Here is a 20,030-nt window from a genome sequence, read left to right as displayed (position 1 = left end):
TAGCTCAAGGATATAATCAGGTGGAGGGTCTTGATTTTGACGAAACATTTTCTCCTGTAGCTCGTCTTGAATCCATTCGCATGCTTCTGGCTATTGCATGTCACCTCAAAATGAAGCTACATCAAATGGATGTTAAAAGTGCCTTTTTGAATGGGATTCTTCAAGAAGAACTTTTTGTGGAACAACCAGTGGGCTTTACTGATCCTCATTTACCAGATCATGTCTACAAATTAAAAAAGGCATTATATGGACTAAAACAGGCACCCAGAGCTTAGTATGACAGGTTAACCTCTTTTCTTCTCAGCAATGGTTTTGTTAGGGGAAATGCAAATCAAACTCTGTTTATTAGACATTTGCATCCTGGTATATTCGTAGCTCAAATTTATGTAGATGATATCATTTTCGGATTTACTTGCCCTGTTGCTATAAATCATTTTGTTGAGTTAATGCAGTCCGAATTTGAGATGAGCATGATAGGTGATCTTTCATTTTTCCTAGGATTACAGATCAAACAGTTATCCACTGGAATCTTTATTTCCCAGTCGAAATATACTCTTAACATGTTAAAAAAATTTGGTCTAGATCATTCTAAGCATGCTAGAACTCCTATAGGCACAACCTCTAAGCTTACTAGAGACATGTTAGGCAAACTTGTAGATCCAACACTTTTTCATAGTATGATAGGGAGTCTTCTTTATTTGACCGCTAGTAGACCTGCCATTTGTTTTAGTGTTGGTTTGTGTGCTAGATATCAGTCCACTCCCACTGAGTCTCATCTTACAGCTGTTAAGAGAATAATGAAATATGTGGTTGGTACAGTTGAATTTGGTCTGTGGTACACAAATGATTCCAATATGTCATTAGTAGGATATAGTGACTCAGATTGGGCTGGAAATTTAGATGATCGTAAGAGTACATCTGGAGGGTGTTTTTATCTGGGAAACAACCTTGTATCTTGGCACAGCAAGAAACAAAACTCTATTTCTCTTTCCACTGCTGAAGCCGAATATATTGCAGCAGGCAGCTGTTGCACTCAATTACTCTGGATGAATAAGATGCTTGCTAATTATGGTTACCCTTAAAACTCTTTACTCATGTATTGTGATAATACTAGTGCCATTAATATTTCAAAAAATCCAGTGCAGCATTCTAGGACTAAACATATTGACATTCGGTATCATTTTATTCGAGAATTGGTAGAATCAAAATCAGTTGTGATATCTCATGTGTCTTCTGAAGCTCAATATGCTGATTTGTTCACCAAAGCTTTAAACTCTCAGACCTTTGTTCATTTACGTAAATGCATTGGAGTTTGCTCTATTTGAGTTTCTTTATGCATTGGAGTTTGCTATATTTGAGTTTCTTTATCTAGAACACTCTTATTTCATTTCTGTTTCCAGGATTCGTTGTTCATCTGAACCAGTTTTTTTCTCAGCTAAAAATGTTACCTTGTCAGGTGCAATGGGAAGAGCTTTCTCTTAAGATTTACTCTTGAGTAGTTTGCTCCTTCTTCTTGAGTATTTTTTGCCTTAGAGAAGACGGCTACATCCCTGGTCAAGAGTGAAAGCCATAGTTGGTTGTTTTTTTTTAAAAAAAAAAACTTCAAAAAAAAAATCAATATAATAATAAAAAAAAGAAATTCTTTTGAGAGTTTTCTGAGAGAGTGAGTCGTTTGACTCACATGAGGACACTTTTTCACACACTCATGAAAAATTCTGGTTCAGCATCCTGTTGAAATTTTTATGTGATGAGTGTTGTTTTGTTCTAGTCATTTGGTTAAAGAGCTCTCTGTTGCTTATTTTTTTTCTCTCATCTGGTCTGATTATTTTTTTTTGGTCTGTCTGTCATATCTCAGAATCATCTTGATATATCACAATTGGTTTGGGTCTACTCACCTTCTCTTTCTTGTTTTTGGGCCGAGCCTTTTATTAGTTTGTTGCTCAGTGACTTTTTGGCTTATTTTTTATATTGATTTAGGATTTTGTGGCTCTATAAATACATACTATTCTTCCAGGCATCTTATTCATCTTTGTTTTTGAGTCTCATCTTTTGCTGTTGCTCATTCGATGGCTTCTAATATTGTGGGCTCTCCTAGAAAGGTTCTTGCTGTTCCCGTTGGGTCCTCGTTGGCTTCTTCGGCTGTCTCTCAGACTCCTCCTTCTGTGATCGTCCCTGATGACGGTTCAAATGTGGCTGCTGCGGTTGGTCCCTCTTTAGGTAAATCATCTGTCTCTGTTCTCCATAGTATTCCTCTGTTTTCATCTGAGGTTGTGCCTGTTAAATCTGCTGTTGGGTCTGTTAAATCAGTGCGTAGAAACATTAAGTCTGTAGCCCATAAACCCTCGTCTAAATCCCTTCCTCCTAGGCGTGTCACCCGGTCCCAGTCGTCCACCCCTGTCCGTGTGTCTTCCTCTCCTTCACCATCTATCCCTTCTCAACCTTCGTCGTCCAAAGGTTCTTCCAAAAAGAGGTCTTTAGATCCTGAGTCGCTTCTCCCTCGGAAAAAGCTTACGCAACCCTCTACATCTCATTCTCCTTCTCCTTCGGTCCAACATAAAAAATCTGGGTCTTTTATGGGTTATAAAAAACCTCACTCTTCTCCTGTGGTTAAAAAGAAAAAAGCATCTTTGCCCAAGTCTCCTTCTCCTTCCGTGTCTGCTCCACCTAGTGGTAGTTCTGACCTTCCCCCATTAATGTTCTTTTTCAACACTAGGAAGTTTCAGAAGTATAAAGATCGTACGTCGTTTCGACTGTTAAATGTGGAATCACATGTCGTTTTAGATGATTTTCCTCGCTTCAAAAAGTCCATGCTTTCTAGGGGTTGGATTAATTCGGTCTCTAATCTACTCATGCCATCTCAGATTCTTGTTCGGGAAATTTATTCTAATATTGACAAACATATTTTGGAATCTTCTAATCCTAATCAGTTTAAAGTGTTTTGTCGGGGCAAGTGGTTTCGTTTTTCTCCATCTACTATTGCTAAAGTTCTGAATTTTCCTGTGGTTAAATCTCCTGTTTTTTGCTCTGATTTTTCCTCTGACTTAAACTTGGTTGCTGCTAAGTTGACTGGTACTCTTGATTTTAAATGGCCTGATAGTAAGGGTGCCATTCCTGCTACTGCACTTACATCATTTTATAGACTTCTTTTTCAGGTTGCTCTCACAAATTGGTTGCCTAATACTCACAAGTATACTGTTGGTACTTCACTGGCTCGATTTATGTTTGCTGTTGGCACTGGAGTTTCTATTGACTTGTCTACCCTTATATTTGATCGAATTTATAATGAGGCTGTTGCTCGTGGCACAAGGTCTTTTTTACCATTTCCTTGTCTGCTTCATCGTCTGGCTCTGTCCATCTCTCCAGAGTTTACTGCTCAAGAAGTCTTTTTATCTGTTCCTGAAATTGACAGCAATCTTCGCAGTCTTAAGGTTCCTCAGGTTTTCCCTTCCACTGACCCAGCCTCTGATCATGTGCTGCCTGGTTTTCCAACTTCTGGCTGGCGGTTTATGCTGTTTGACTATATGCATCAGTTTCAGGCAAGTTTCAATGATTTTGTGACTACTTACAAAAAGGATAGACAGCGCACATTGCAATTTGAGAGAAGGGTCTTGGCTCAGTTGGCTCAAATTCGTGCTTCATCTCAGGGGGAGTCCATTGTTCCTAGCGCATCTGTGCAGGGGGAGTCTCCAGATAGACCTTCGTCTCAGTAAAATGGGCTGAAATTATGATCACTGAGGGGGAGATGTTTTAATATTTTCAGTTGTTGTTTCGTTTTTCTGTGCAGACTTTTGGATACTATTCTTTTTATATGTCTTTGAAGGGTATGGCTGTGTTTGAAAAGTTGGTGGTGTAATCTTTGTTTTGTTTTTTTTTGTTTTGTGTTTTGTGGCTGTTTTACTGACTCTATTTCTGCACTGATCATAATTTTTGTCAAAGGGGGAGATTGTTAATGTTAACTTTTAGTTCTTGCTGTATGTTGTCAAAAATTATGCATCTTGTCTTGTCTAGGTTTCGATCTGTTTTATCTCAATATTATAAAGGGTTAACACTGTTTTCACAGGTTAGTTGTTAGTTAAAATAATAATGATTTTTTTTCCAGCTGGCAGTCCACGTGACAAGCTGTTGTCACTTGATTCTGTCCTTTCTATATATAGATCATTGTGCTAAACAGGGCAACTAACCCTTTGAGAAAAAAACCCTAGATATTGTAGATATTGTTTCTTGGACTTTTCTTTGTGGTGCAGAGATAAGTGTGGAGAAGAAGCTGGTGATCTACTGGGGCTTTTGAAGAGGAGCAGCTAAAGCTTGGTACAGACATTCACTGAAGGGAGTTCAGTCGATTCTTTGAAGGGAGTTCAAAGAAAGTTCTCTGTCAAGTTTTTGCTGTAGATCTTAATTGGTTACTAATTGGTGTACATAGATTGATTGGAGTGTGCATTCAATCTATATTCTGTATTTCTGTTTGTAAGTTGTTTTTGTAAACTTTGTTTGAAAGATTTCAGATCTATAATAAATCTTCTTGAAAGATTACAAGTGTTTCATGTTCGATCAATAATTGAGTTCATTGAGTATAAGGTTCTTTGATTACTGTAAGTAATTTGAAATAATCATTAGAGTAGCAAACCCACTTTCAAATTTTATAGCTAAAATCATAGTCTAATTGTTTGCAAGTACTTACGCTACAATCATGGAGATTTATGTAAGATTTGATAGAGAGATGGAAAGTTAGACTATAGGAGAATGTTTTAGAGAGTTGGAGAAGGAAATGTTACATAGTATAGAGTGGGGAGTTTGGTAATACACATAGGGTTCCATCTTAAAACTAATTGGATATGAGTGAAGTAACATATGCTCTTTATATGTAGAATTGTATCATTACTTCTACTTGATGTGGGACACTCGAATACACCCCCTCAAGTTGGTGGCTCTTTTCGAGGACCAATCTTGAACTGGATCTCTAACAACTCATTTTGGCTCAATGTTGTTTTGGATCAAGTGCCCGTTGGAGTTATTGGGCTCTAATACTATGTAAGATTTGATAGAGGGATGAAAGGTTAAATTATAGGAGAAGGTTTTAGAGAGTTGGAGAAAAAGAGGTTACGTAGTAAAGAGTGAGAAGTTTCGTGATGCACATAGGGTTCCATTCTAAACCAATTAGTCATAAGTAGAGTAACACATGTTCTTTATCCGTGGGCTTGTATCCTTACATCTATTCTATGAACGCACTAAGAAACATTGCTTCTATGTAACAATCCACTAGTAGCGGAATAGAGGGTTATCATCATATCGGTCCCTAGGCCCCATTGCTGGAAAATTTGGCTTCAAAACCATACGTGGAGCTTCCACCTTATACAATTCCTCTAGGGATAGAGGTAGGCGCAACCCAAGCTTGTGTAGTAATTTTTTGAGACAATTCGAAGAGAGATGAGGAGAAACATCAAAGAGGGAGTTTTAGAGAGAGAAAGGAAACATGGGGAAGATAGGTTTCATAGTGATTAGAGTGAGAAAGAAATGTTCTGAAATTGAATGGGTGGAAGAATGAAATGAAAAAAAAAATACTTTAGTTTATCTAGAGATTAAAGAAGTGATCCGTTAAGAGAATATAGAAAAATGATGATCGGTATTTTAATAAATTTAATCAAATTTATTCAAACCGAACAAGTATTTTAATCAATTTCACCAAATTTATTTGGGATATTACCATTGTAACCCCCTGAATTTAATCTTAGTATAACTTTCAACTCTAGATTTAATAGTAAAAAAGACATCCTTGCATGCTTATAGGTAAAAGAAATTGTCTTCCCTTATTTCATATTTTATTTTTTCTATTAAAGGGAGACTGAAATACGTTACGAGAAATAGAAAAATGAGAAAGCTGATTTTCTTTTTGACATATTATTTTAACTTTTATGATTCTTGTTTTATAATTTTTAAAAATATAGACCAATCAAGTACTTTAATAGATTTCATTCAATTTATTTAAACTAATCAATCCCTTGTCCCATTCACCAATATTGTTTTGCTATTTTCTCATTAGCCTGAGACATGAATCGCTTTTATTAGTGAATGTCATGCTCAACAAAATTAGAATACAATTTGTTTATTTAACAAAATCATCCATAATTAAAAACAATAAACAAAGTGAAACCCTTGTTAGACATACAGTGTATATATAGATGGTCTTTATATTATTGGGGGACACTTGCACTATAACAAAATTTCTACAGTTGAACTATGAATTACATCAAACTGACCCCAGAAAAAAAATGCTTAACATCTTGAGACAAAACAGGGTAAGACATAGACTCAAATGGGGCCAACCAATGACTCATCTCACTTTTGTATAAGAATAATAAAAGAGAGAGAGTGAGGGGGGCATATATCATTATCACATCCTGCTTCCTTGGACTTATAGGTAGAACAAAGGACACACTCAAGACACTCCACTATGGTAGCGTACTTCCAACATCTAACCTCTCTGCAATTCCATGCCCTGTCAGGGAGAACAGCCATACACCACCTATATATACACTCTTCTGCGATAGCTCTCTGCATTTCTCTCTAGAAGCGCCATGAGAATGAACAAGAAAGAACTTTAGCCCCCTTTGGGTAACATAAGCCAAGTACTCCTTTACTTTACTTACTTTACTTTACTTTTCCCCTTTTTGGAACAAATATAATATTCTTGTTTCTCAATCCAGTCATGAGTACAAAAAAGAACTAGTACCTAATCAATTTCTCCCTCCTCTATATCATTGAAAGACCTAGGAACACAAGGCAGCTCAACTTCCTCGTCCTCTTCATGATCCTCCTTCATGAACAAGCCAAGTTGTTCCAAGGCATTAGTGCCCCCAAACTTAAACCCCCCCAAGCCATCATGTGAGTGATCTGGGCTAGTTTCATCTGCAGAGCTAGGCAACTGCTCTGCAGGGGCAGTCCTAAGCATTTCCAAATCTTTGAGAAACCGGGAATTCTCATTAATTTCAACAGTCTTTTCGATCTGCACAAACATCATGTGTTCCTATAAAGATCCAAACAGGATCACAGATTAAGCAACATAAAGTGTGAACAGTTATTTACCTGTAGCAATGCCTGTCGTGCTGCTTCTCTCTCAAGTTCCCTCTTCCGTTTAGCCTCTGCAGCAGCTTCTGCTTCTGCTCTTCTTCGAGCATCTTCAGCGGCCTTTGCTTCAGCTTGTAACCGTGCTTTTTCTGGTGATACATTGGCAAAGTTCAAACTAACAACATAAGTCACTGTAAATTTGATTTAAATGGGAAACAATTATTTACTCACTTTCCTCGGACAAATGTAAACATAAAAGAATGAAATTTTATTGCAACCTTTTCTCTGTTGCAGTTCAAGTTCCTCCCTCTCCCGCCGCAATTTCTCAGGATCCCTATCGCCCTGATCCCAGCCAAATCAAAATAGCACAGAAACCACATATTGAGTGGAAAGTCACTAGATAATAGATAGGTCAAAATAGGATTAATGTTAAATTCAAGCCCACCTCATTAAGAGTTTTTTCACGAGCTCTTAAAATGGTATCAGCAAAGCGATTTATCAATATAGCAGTCCTGTATTGCTTCTCAGGGGATACCTGCCTCCCACTTCGAGCACTGTCCGCTAAATTTTTATATTTTTTTAAGGACTGATCAGTGAGATGATACGCCAAAACCAAAAGTAGAACAGTTTTCTAACTCTTGTGCTTACCATCTTGATGGCTCTCTGATTCAACAGAATCTGGCTTTTGCTCAAGAGGTTGTTCGACTTGGTCCAAGCAACTATCACACTCTGTATAACCCCCCAGTAATTAGCAAATTTTAGAAATATGTAATATAAAACCTTGAAAAAACTTATTTTTGAGGCAATCGAGAATACATAAACTTTGGAAACAGCCAAAATGTTTTAAAATCAAGGACCATCGCATTAAATTAAAAAATAAAGATCAAGGCACCCATAATAAAGCCGAAAAGCCATTTTGGTGAATAAAAAATATGAATTACAGAAAACATGGAATATAATATCGTAGCAACAGCAATAATAATAAATAAATTTTATGATATACCCATAACCTTTCTATCAAATTTTATCTGCCCCATTTTATGTAATTTTGCCTAATGGAAACTCTAAGGATCACAATAATTGTAGTCTAGATGTACAAAACTAATAATAGAATGTGATTCTAACAAAAAGCACTCACGATTTATTTCATGTAAATCATTACCAGTTGCCATTTTTTCTAACTCAGCTCCCGAGTCCAATGTTTCTGGTACCTGAAGAACACAAGCAACCATTTACAATCACCCCAGAACTCACTGAGTAGGAAAAGAAAAGAACATGTATTTAAAGAAACCATTGCTTATGTCAGAAAATACTATTAAATTTGTTTCTAGCAAAATAAAAAAAATACTATTATATTTGTATGATCTTATAAAGATATAAATAAATAGAGTACCAAGATACCTTTGAGGCATTAACCAAAGTTGAGGCTTTTGCACCATCACACTCAATCTCTGAAGGACTGCTGGATTCTGAATCTGTGGATCATACAAAAGATGCAGTGATTAAGTTTTCTCCACATTTTGATTAGCATGACGGCTCATCTTTACCCTCGACTAATATGCCCCTTAAATTATATATTTTACACTAAACAAAACAAAGATTAAGATCACATTGAAAGTTCAGCTACCGAATAGAAGAAATTCCAGGAAGGAAAGGAAAAAAAACCACGAAAAAAATAATAAAATTAACATAACAAGCTAAATTTACCACTGGAACTGGCTGAACTGATACATTTACTGATCCCATGGCCTGTATCCTTTTCTATTTCCAAGGGGGGGCAGCTGGAGCCAGGAGGCTCATTTCCACCGATGTCAATATAATCATCAGCTGCCTCATTTCCTAATATGTGTAGAACATAAACAAGTTACAACAATGTGTCACTTACATTAAACAAGCAAGAGCAATGCACAGAAACGTTAAAAACATCCAAGCGGAATTTAAAACTAGATATATACAACCAGACGACAGAGCATCACCTTTGTAATGTTGCATGGATGAATTGCTCAAACTTGAGTCGTGCAAAAGCTACAAGAGATAGCATCAAAACAATAAGTTTGCTTACCGCACTTTATAGAATAACAAGAATGTTCTGAATTTAGTAGGTAAAAAGAAACGTGTAGTTAATACCTCTATTTCACAAGGTTCAGCTTGTAATTGAGCTTTCTGCTTCTCTTCCAAGCATTTATCAACAAGCTTACGCAGTGTGAACAAGATATCATCACTGAGATCATCTATATCAATCTCAATCTCATCCTCTTCAGTGTCCTTGCTATGTGAACTATTTTCCCTCAAGAAATCAATTATATGTACAGGCATCTCATCCTCACCCAGCAACGATTCTAATTCCTTGCCCAGCCTATGTTTCTCCTCATCATTCATTACTCTTTTCGCTGGCTCTGGTCTTACCTCGGGTTGTGTAGGAATAACTTTCCTCTTTTTTGAAGGGGGGGTTGGCTCAACTATTTCCAAGTCCACACCAGAACCTGATTTTTCAGGTAGTGGTTCAGAATGAACTTTTGGCAGCTTTTTCTCAATAGCCTTCCACCTCACTTCAAAAAATTTATTAAGGGTATCAGCCATAGCATGGACATCATTTCCTGGAGGATTGTAGGTCATTGCGTTTGTGAAAGTAAGTCTCACATCAGCATAAAACTCCATGGGATTTGAGTACGATCCTGAAGCTATCTTGCTCTTTACCGTTCCCAAATCCATCGGATGCTTGATAACAGTAGAATAATCCGGAATATTCAACTTCACTACATCAACCGGGACATTAAATACCCATCCAAACTGATGAGCCATCAAACGTTTTAACAATGCCTCACATTGTTTCAACAACATCACACTTGTAGTGCTTGCAGCTGAAGTCCGATTGGTTGATTCAAACTTTCCAGAAGAACTCCGATTCATTTCAGCTTTCTTACCTCCAGTATTCAAATTTTTGACCTGGCCACAAGGCATTGAGGATTTCTTGGACTTTCCAACGGTTCGCACATTCTGTCCACTACTACAGCTGAGAATGCCGCTGGAAGAAGTCCTCGCAAGACCATTAGCCTTCTGCAATTCAACTTTCTTCAGAATTACTCGAATCTGTGCAAGATTCTTTCTCAATCTATGTAACAAATCCTTTCTTTCAGATGGTGACAAATTCGACAAGTTAACAACTTGCTTGGGAAAACAAAAATTGACACTCTTACTAGAACTCATACTTATACACTTCCTCGTCAAGGCACTTGAAGCCTCAGAGGCAGCGATTTCCATGTCTATTCGTCCTGAGATACCCGAACCCTCAGACTCACCAGCTGTTTGAATGGCATTGCCATAATAGCTTTCCGGGTACCTACTTGCCTTGGTTACAGTCATATCCAAAATCACAGCAAAGCATTAATTTGCTCCTTTCCAATTGCTATGGACTTTGTATGGTTTATAACGATATAATCACCACCAGCAGATTTCGAATTTCTGCATAAGTACCAATCATGGAGCTAAACATTACCATATCTGCTTATCCCAACCGATACTCCCCAACTCAACACTTATAATCACAAAGGGTTTGAGTGGTTTTTGTGAATGAAAGATCTAGGTTAGAATTTTGGGGCAATTAAGGGAAAAAAAAAATCTTTTGTCATTAATTTCACAAATGTAATGACTACCCAAAAAAAAAAGTAAAAAAAGTTTATATTATGATAAAAACTAAGAAAACATCGGGGTGAGTAATCTGAAACACTAATAGCATATAAATTTCTCTAATTCCAATATGTTGCCATGAAAACTTAGAATATTTGCCCAGAAATTTTAAAAGGGGAAACCCCAAATTGAATTAAAGACATGTTTAGACTTGAAGCTGTGTTGAACATCGAAATTGAAAGCTTCACGCACCCAAAAAAATCGTGAAAACTCAAAAAATAAAGTAAAGCCCTAAACCAATGATTACCGGTGGGTGGGGGCTATCACAAGAATCGAAGTGAAACCTTTATTCTGGAATTGTCACAGGAATCGGCGACGAAGAGAAGATTTTAGGGCCTGAGTTTCCAGCCTAAACGAGCGAAATCAATGGAGAGAGCGAGCCCTAACCTTATTTGGATCGCGAAAAAAAAGTCGGTGCTGCTGTTTTGCTTCTGGCTGGTATTTAAATTTACTCGTCAAATTAACACTTGCAAGCACGTGCAAACCTTATCTAATTGTAATATTTGGTGCATAAATATTTAATATTTTGGTTTTTTTTTTTTTTTGATATAACACAACGAGAAATTCACAATAAATGTAGGTTTAAAATATCTTGACTTATAATAGAACCGTGTTGTTCTAATTTTTTTAGAAGGAATATATACGACCAAAATTATTTATTATTATTGTTTTATTTTTTGGAAATAAAATATAGCGACAACATAGGTCTGAAAAAATAGTGAGAAACTTTCTCCCAAAATATTTAGCACTCAAAATTAAATTTTGGGAACTCTTTATAGCGACGACATGTCGTCATTATAAGTTATTTTCATTAATAAAAACTGTGTTATATCGAATGAGGCGGCATTTGATTGTTCTATTGTGACGACATGTCATTGTAATAGGGTTGCAGGACATAACCCAGCTAGGTCATCTTTTTCCCACATTTCCTCTCAAATTTCAGAGACGAAAAAACATCTCTTTCGCCATTTTCAGCAAATGACCTCAGCCTAGGTCCCATTTAAGAAAAGTGGGTTTAATTTTTTGCTCAAGGTATTGTGCGTGTAATATTTTGTCTCCACTGATTTCTTCAAGTATTGTTTTTTATTTTTTTTAGTTATAAATATTTATTTTACGATAATGTTTGATTTTGTGTTTGTTTTATATTTTTTTATTGAACTTTTTGAAGCTTTGGTTGTCTCCTCTCTGTGTTGTTGGATCTCCATTAGGTGTTGATATTTTTCTTAAATTTTAAATGTATAGATTTGTTTTATGATATTATTAATATTATGTGTCTGTATTATGTTTGATATTTAATAATTTGTGGTTTTGTTAATTTTATAAATTGTATATTGTTTTCTTCAAATTGTGTATCTTTTTGAAATAGATGAATGTGTATGTTCTAGGTTAAAAAATTAATTGCATGTTAAAAAATTTAATAATTATTGAATTTTAGATTGTATGCATGTTAAAAATTTTAGATGATAAAAAATTTAAATTCTTATTAGTTAGGTTGTTAATTTTAGATGATAAGAATATTTTTTAATTGGTATTGTAGATTATAGTTTATTTGAGCATGTGCTTTTATAGATGTATTGAAAAAAGTTTGATATTTGTATTTTGAACATGTGTTTATAGAATCTTAGTAGGGATATTTGCGGCATAAGTACCCAATGTTTGGAGAAAATACCCGGCATGTACCCAATCTTTTTTTTAGTGGGCAAAGTACCCAAAGTCAGTAAAACTGTAATTCCATCCAATTATGTTACTTAGGGTTCCGTTAGGGACACGTGTAAGGCTCAGATTAAACCACATTTTAATTTCTTTTAAAATTAAAAGAATAATTAAAAAATACATTTTGAAAAAAAAGATTATTTTTTAGTTAAATTTAATAAAATTATATAAAAATATTAAATCTGATTTTAACTTATAAAAAAATAAAAAATTAAAAATCCTAAAACTATGTCACCTCTCGATCTCTATTCCAAAAATGGCGATGATTCCGAGCTTGTTTGGTGGCCGAAGGAGCAGCATCTTCAATCCATTCTCTCTGGACGTTTGGGATCCACTCAAGGACTTCACCTCGACGGACACTTCCGCCATGGCCAATGCTCGCGTTGACTGGAAAGAAACGTCGGAGGATCACGTGTTCAAGGCCGACGTCCCCGGGCTGAAGAAGGAGGAGGTGAAGGTGGAGGTCGAGGAGGGTCAAGTGCTTCAGATCAGCGGAGAGAGGAATGTGGAGAAGGAGGACAAGAACGAGATGTGGCATCGAGTTGAGCGGAGCAGCGGGAAGTTCGTGAGGAGGTTTTGGCTGTCGGAGAACGCGAAGGCGGATCAGGTGAAGGCTTCGATGGAGAATAGAGTGCTTACTGTGACTGTTGCTGGCTTTGATCTGTTGTCCCCGTGTCCCATATATGTAGAAGAGGAAGAAAAGGATGAAGGAGATGGAACGATATTAAGTTTTCAATTTTTTCTTTTAGTTTCGTTTTAGGAATTTTTTTTATTGATATTAAGTTTATTAGTTTAATTTTTATGTTTAATGTGTTTTAATTAATTTTGATTATTTATGTTAATTTTTTATTATTTAAAATATTTTTTTAATTTTTGGAATAAAGATCGAGAGGTGACATAGGTTTCAGATTTTTTATTTTTTTAAAGTTAAAATCAGATTTGATATTTTTATATGATTTCATTAAATTTAAAATGTATTTTTTTATTTATTTTTTTAATTTTAAAAGAAATTAAAATGTGGTTTAATCTGAGCCTTACACGTGTCCCTAACATAAGTAACATAATTGGACGGAATTACACTTTTATTGACTTTGGGTACTTTACCCACTAAAAAAAAAGATTGAGTCCATGTCGGGTATTTTCCCCAAACATTGAGTACTTATGTCGCAAATATCTCATCTTAGTATATATGCATGTGTTATAATTTTAGTGTTTTTTTCAAAAAAAATAATAAAAAATTGTGTGTTTGATCGTGTAAAATTGTATTGTTAGTTTTAGGGTTTACGTAAATTTATAAATTAATTGTAAATGTGATTTGTTAATTGGAAATATTTGTCATATGTTTATTATTTATTTTAATTTATGTATGTATATTAGTATATTTGTGTTACTTAATAATATTTTACTTGTGTTACTCCAAGTATAGATTTAATGCATTCATATGCTAGAAAGGATCATGGAATTATTAATGTTGTTACGATATTTTCTCTTTTCTACATAACTATTTTACTTGTTTATGAATTTATATATATATATATTTAGCATAGTGTACTTTGTTTTTATTGTTGATTGTATTCTAATTTATATGTTAGGTTATATATATGTGTTATATGATTAATATTGAATATATGTTGGTTAAATGTGTTTGTTTTTATTTTGTTTTCAAATAGGTGTGTATTTATATATGTGTTGGTATATACTATATGTTACACCCAGATTTCGAGCCTTGAGAATTATGATCTCGAAAGCTGGATTCGTCAGGTGTGAGCTCGCAATATCTAGAATACGTGTTCGCAGCCTAGGCGCCAAATCTTCATAGTTGGTGGCAACCTCGAAGATGGGTGGCCTCGAAGTCCTTATAAGCTCGAAAGACAAACATCGGAAGGCATCCATTTTCGGGTGACCTTGGATCAAGAGGTCCGAGCCTGACATGAGTGTGAGCTAGAAACAATGTGGTCTTGGAGAAAATAATATAACTTGTAAGTTACTCAGAAACCTAGACTGGCATGATGTTGATGATGTTGATTGCTGAGTTCGAACAGCTTAATGAGTCACTTGAAGAGACGCAGTCTACATTTATTGTTGTAACTTCCCTACAATAAAGGGATATTTATTAGTCAGTTATACGCCCCTGGTCTTCAGGAGACGTTTCCTTGTATATAGGAGTTACAGGCTTTAAAGCCATATACAAGATAACTTCCCAGAAATGTGTGGGACAGTATTTTGAGACTTCCTCTATAAATAGAGAAGTCGTGCACCTTTGTAAGGGAGAGAAACTCTGGAAAATTCATCCCTGAAGGATTTCTAGAAATTTCCTAAGTTCTAATAACAAAGACTCGTGGACTAGGCAGAGTTAAATGCTGAACCACGTAAAAAACTCTCCTTGTTTTACTGTGTTTTTTCTGGCCATAATTCTTTAATGTTTACGTGCTCTACATTTTAAGTTGACGAAAAATGGCGTCAACAGTTTGGTGCTTTCATTGAGAGCCTTAAGCAGTACGATCCTTGAACAGTTATGGCCGCAAATGATCAAAACATTCCTGAGGAAAACTATCCAAGACGCCCTGGGAAGCAGCCAATGGTAAATCCAGATACTGAAGAAAGAAGCGAGTCCTCTGATTCTCGGGGACCTCTAGCACCTCCAGCCCCAAGGGATGAGGATATGTATTACAATCCTGAACGGTACGTCCCCATTGTGGAACTTGAAAATCGACAGCTGAAAAAATAATTGGCTGAAGCCAATAAGCGGAATGAGGAGTTGGCTAGGATAGCCGCAGAGGCTCAGGCGGCTCAGCCCCCCACCTCCGCGTGAAAACCAAGCCCCTCCTCCGAGGGACGTGCATGTTCCTCCCCGCAGAGCAATCTGCTCCCTTGAGACCCCGAAGAAGTACCCGTGCTAGGGCTTCAGTTAATCCAACTGCGGAGGTACCAGCGGGAACTGGGAATAACCAAGCCCCTATAGAGGCTTGGACTCAAATCCCTGGAAACAGGCAGAATGCAACCGACCCGTCTCGGGAAAACTCCGGACCGTCTAGGCCTCGAAATGGGTGGCAGCCACCGTCACCCATACGATTCCCTCCATTGCCTATAAGATACCCTTCATCGCCTCGCAGGAATGCTCAACCAGTTCGAGATGATGAGGAAAGATGTGCGGGAAGGAGGCAAGGGAATAGAGAAGCCTTCAAGGAGCAGAGAGGCGCCCAATCTACAAGAAGTCAAATGTCCTGGTCTTGCGCTGCAGAGATGAGGCAGCATGAAGGAGACCCATCTCGAAATAATCATGCGACGAGTCTTACCAGTGACGACTCAGGAGATACCAGACCAGTCAGTATGTATGATTGAGGTCGAAAGAATACTGGAAACCACAGGAATCGCTCCGACCTGTGAGAACACTTGAATCATAATCGAGGTAATGTTAACCCGTCAAACCTGGACCTGAGGGATCGCCTAAATGGGCGTAAAGATCCCCTGCGGAGGCGCGAGCCTGGAATTGTGATCAACGACAGCCAATTTCAGGCAAGACCCCTCGCGGACCCGGTCCAGGAAAGAATTGATCAGTTGGAAAGGCCTTCAGACTTTTGCAAAATGAGCAAGGTCAGGGTCGGCATGAGGATTCTGACGAGGAGCGCGAACCGTTCGCTCCCCATATTTCCAATACTCCGTTTCCTCAAGGATTTCGAATCCTTCATGTCCCAACTTTTGAGGGAAAGTCCGACCCATACAACCATCTAAGTACATTCAATACCATAATGAGAGCAAGTAACGTGAGTTACGAGCTCAGATGCATGCTATTTCCAGCATCGCTGACAGGACCAGCCAAAAGCTGGTTCGAGAAATATAAAAGACATTCAATCACTTCTTGGGATCAACTATCAAAGGACTTCAAGAAGCAGTTCAGAGCCATGATGGGGGTTAGACCTGAGGCATCAACTCTGACTAACGTTCGGCAGCAGCCAGGAGAGACATTGAAAAGTTACCTTACGAGGTTTAACTTGGAAGTTGCCCGAGCTCGAAATGTGGATGACAGCGGTCATTTAATGGCTATCCAGGCTGGAGTAATGCCAGGAAGTGCTCTTTGGGACAATATGCAGAGAAAACCGGTGAGGTCCCTAACCGAGTTTAATAAACGAGCTCAGAGGTTTGTCAATGTAGAGGAGGCGAGGTCGACATTGAATATGACCTCCCAGCCCGTAACTACAATGATAAACGTAAACTCTACCTCAACCTTGGCAGACCCACCAGCCTCAAAGCCTACTGCGGAAAACCCTTCCAAGAGAAAGAAGAACGAAGGAAGTAACCTCAAGGCCGAAGGGGGAAAGATATTTCTTCGTGTACAAAGTGTACACCGAGCTCAACGAGTCTCGGGAGAATATATACCTGGCTAATGAAAACCAGGTCCCCTTCAGGCGTCCAGACCCCATGGGAAATCAGAAGTCCAAGAGGGACTCCAGCAAATATTGTCAATTTCATAGAGACATCGGGCACACTACTGATGAGTGCCAACAGTTGAAAGACGAGATCGAAGGATTGATCTCGAGAGGCTATTTCAGACAATATGTCAAAAACCAGAATACTAATCAGGCGTCTACAAGCCAGAGAGCAGCTACGCCACAACCTGCACAAAATAAAAATTCCCGAGCCAGGGAAGAAGATAGGCCCCCTCCAATTGATGGAGAAGACGTGATAACCATCTCTGGTGGACCTCATCTCGCAGGAGTGAGCAGGAATGCCCAAAAACGATATGTGAACGAGTTGAAAACTGGGGACGGGTCACGTTATGAACCCGAACCTAGAGCTCCAAAATGCCAGAAGGTTGAATCTCAACCAATAACCTTTATTGAGGACGATGCATCCCATGTTCAGTTCCCCCACAATGACCCGCTGGTCATCACTCTCCAGCTCACGAATAAGAGAGTTCACCGAGTTCTCATTGATAATGGGAGCTCCGTGAACATCCTCTATAAGGCCACCCTAGAAAAGACGAGACTCGCGCTTCGAGACCTAAAAGCGTGTGCAACAACTTTGTATGACTTTTCAGGAGAGGGGATTGCCTGTATGGGGTCCATTGAACTCCCAGTAACCTTGGGAGACTACCCAGTCTCAGTAACCAGGATGATGGAGTTTGTAGTAGTGGACCTGCCATCAGCCTACAACATGCTGCTCGGGAGACCCGCCCTAGTAGGGCTGGGGCAGTCTCGTCTGTAAGGCATCTGGCCATCAAGTTCCCGACTTCTAGTGGCATCGGGACGCTGAAGGGAGATCAGTTAGCCGGAAGGGAATGTTATAGCATTTCCATAAGAGGAAAGAAACAAGCGAGCGAACAAATGCTCGTCGTTATCCAGAATAAGGATGGGACGATCTTGGAGATAGATGAAGAGATCGACCTAAGAGTGGAGGAAAGAGCTGACCTCGAGCCATTAGAAGAGCTCGAGAATGTCAGGCTCAAAGAGTCAGATCTGTCGAGAACGGTAAAGGTCGGGAAACATCTACACGAAGAAACTAAATAACAATTAATTTTCTTTCTGAAGAGAAACCAGGATGTCTTCGCTTGGTCACATTCGGACATGGTGGGAATAAGTCCAAACATTGTGAGCCACGCGTTAAATATTGACAAAAGCTTCCCACCAAAGCAACAAAAGCGAAGACAGCTGGACGACGATAGAAAGAAGGCACTGAAAGAGGAAGTCGACAGGTTAAAGGCAAACCGATTCATTAGGGATGCTTTTTACCCCGATTGGGTAGCCAATCCAGTACTGGTCCGGAAGCCCAATGGGGCATGGCGAACCTGCATCGACTATTCGGATCTCAATAAGGCCTGTCCAAAAGACTGTTTTCCCTTACCATGGATTGACCAGCTCGTGGATGCGACGGCAGGGCATGGGTTGATGTCATTCATGGATGCCTATTCTAGATATAACCAGATTGTCATGCATGCCCTTGACCAGGAACATACGAGCTTCATAACGGACAAAGGGCTATATTGTTATAATGTCATGCCATTTGGGCTCAAAAATGCTGGGGCCACATACCAGCGGCTCGTGAACATGATGTTTTCGGAGCAAATAGGGAACAACATGGAATTTTATGTTGACGACATGTTAGTCAAGTCCCAACTTAACGATAACCATGTTGATGATCTCGAAGAATGTTTTGCCGTGCTCTGGAAGTATAACATGAAGCTTAACCCTCAGAAATGCTCCTTTGGGGTATCTTCAGGAAAATTCCTAGGTTTCATTGTAAACGCTCGTGGAATAGAAGCTATCCCAGACAAGATCTAGGCCCTGATCGACATGCCCTCACCTTGAAGACACAAAGATGTCCAAAGTTTGACCGGCAGGATGGCGGCACTAAGTAGGTTTATCTCGAAATCTACAGACCGTTGTCTTCCGTTTTTCAACCTATTGAGGGGAGGCAAGAAATTTGAATGGATGGAAGAGTGCGAGCTCGCCTTCCAGGAGCTTAAAAAGCACCTCGCATAACCCCCCATCTTATTAAAACCTATTACGGGAGAAGTGTTATATTTATATCTTGCCACTACCGAGCACACCATAAGTGCAGTGCTCGTGCGAGAAGAAGGAAAGGTGCAGAGGCCCGTGTATTACGTCAGTAAAAGATTACTGGGGGCAGAGTCGAGATACCCCTTGATGGAAAAGCTAGCTCTCAGCTTAATTCATTCATCTCGAAAACTTCGACCCTACTTTCAGGCGCACCCCATCCATATATTAACTGATCAACCACTAAGACAAGTCTTGTCTAAGCCAGAAGCTTCAGGTAGACTTCTTAAATGGGTGGTTGAACTCGGGCAATTCGAGATCACCTACCACCCAAGGACGACTATTAGGGCACAAGCCTTGGCAGAATTTATAGTGGAATGTACTGGCATGGCCAACGATGAAGTTATAACCCCGACCCACGAGCTATGGAAACTTTATGTTGATGGGTCATCTAATGAAAATGGATCGGGGGCAAGAGTCATTTTGATCACTCCCGCAGGAAGAAGATTCCATTCTGCCTTAAGATTCGACTTCAGCGCATCAAATAACGAGGCCGAATACGAGGCTTTACTGGCGGGACTTCGTATAGCCAAAGAGCTCAAAGCTAAAGCAATACATTGTTACAGCGGCTCCCAGCTAGTAGTTAACCAAATTTTGGGAGAATACCAGACTCGTGGCATGAAAATGGCAGCTTACTTAGAAAAGGCAAAGTCGGCATTGGAACATTTTGAGTTTTACACGATCGAACAGGTCCCCCGAGAACAAAACTCGAATCAGATGCCTTAGCTCGGCTCGCTACTTCCACCGAGAATGATGAGCTAAATGTTGTGCCAATTGAACATCTCTCGGCACCTAGTATTAATGAGCCAGAGCTAGAAGACGTGTGTATGATCAACTCCGAGCTTACTTGGATGACTCCGATAGTCGAATATCTTGAAATCAGCATCCTTCCAAAAGATCGGAACCAGGCTCGAAAATTGATGTATCAAATCCCCCGTTACACCATCATGGATGGCAAGCTGTATAGAAGGGGATATTCCATGCCATTACTTCGGTGTGTGACTCCACCCGAAG

At 38.7% G+C, this 20,030-nt stretch overlaps 4 protein-coding genes across 6 annotated transcripts; 3 read left to right on the top strand and 1 right to left on the bottom strand.

Moving 5' to 3' along the window:
* Positions 1 to 306: 306 nt before the first annotated feature.
* LOC133815677 (secreted RxLR effector protein 161-like) lies at positions 307 to 1,082 on the top strand. Its single transcript, XM_062248486.1, has 2 exons — positions 307 to 363; positions 453 to 1,082. Exons 1-2 carry the CDS (start codon positions 307 to 309, stop codon positions 1,080 to 1,082), a joined length of 687 nt encoding a protein of 228 aa, XP_062104470.1.
* A 984-nt stretch (positions 1,083 to 2,066) lies between these two features.
* On the top strand, positions 2,067 to 3,710 carry LOC133815676 (uncharacterized). The gene has a single exon (XM_062248485.1). It carries the CDS (start codon positions 2,067 to 2,069, stop codon positions 3,708 to 3,710), a length of 1,644 nt encoding a protein of 547 aa, XP_062104469.1.
* Positions 3,711 to 6,084: 2,374 nt separating this feature from the next.
* LOC133819746 (transcription factor GTE8-like) lies at positions 6,085 to 11,177 on the bottom strand. Of its 3 annotated transcripts, XM_062253072.1 has the most exons (11): positions 10,997 to 11,177; positions 9,190 to 10,524; positions 9,039 to 9,087; positions 8,770 to 8,901; positions 8,464 to 8,537; positions 8,201 to 8,273; positions 7,711 to 7,791; positions 7,508 to 7,623; positions 7,341 to 7,404; positions 7,081 to 7,211; positions 6,085 to 7,000 (listed from the first exon to the last, which is right to left on the bottom strand). In XM_062253072.1, the coding sequence occupies exons 2-11, from the start codon at positions 10,423 to 10,425 to the stop codon at positions 6,728 to 6,730; spliced, it is 2,229 nt and encodes a 742-aa protein (XP_062109056.1). In that variant the 5' UTR covers positions 10,426 to 10,524; positions 10,997 to 11,177; the 3' UTR covers positions 6,085 to 6,727. The 3 variants fall into 3 exon arrangements, with proteins under 3 accessions (XP_062109056.1, XP_062109055.1, XP_062109057.1); XM_062253071.1 differs by having other exon boundaries at positions 9,190 to 11,177; XM_062253073.1 differs by having other exon boundaries at positions 8,225 to 8,273; positions 9,190 to 11,177.
* A 1,224-nt stretch (positions 11,178 to 12,401) lies between these two features.
* On the top strand, positions 12,402 to 13,340 carry LOC133816787 (17.3 kDa class I heat shock protein-like). The gene has a single exon (XM_062249099.1). The coding sequence runs from the start codon at positions 12,719 to 12,721 to the stop codon at positions 13,220 to 13,222; it is 504 nt and encodes a 167-aa protein (XP_062105083.1). The 5' UTR covers positions 12,402 to 12,718; the 3' UTR covers positions 13,223 to 13,340.
* Positions 13,341 to 20,030: the final 6,690 nt, after the last annotated feature.

The sequence above is a fragment of the Humulus lupulus genome, chromosome 2 (genome assembly GCF_963169125.1).
Source record: "Humulus lupulus chromosome 2, drHumLupu1.1, whole genome shotgun sequence".
NCBI classification, from domain to species: Eukaryota; Viridiplantae; Streptophyta; class Magnoliopsida; order Rosales; family Cannabaceae; genus Humulus; species Humulus lupulus.
The sequence above is the reverse complement of the archived record's forward strand: the minus strand, read 5'-3'. Positions and strand labels throughout refer to the sequence as shown.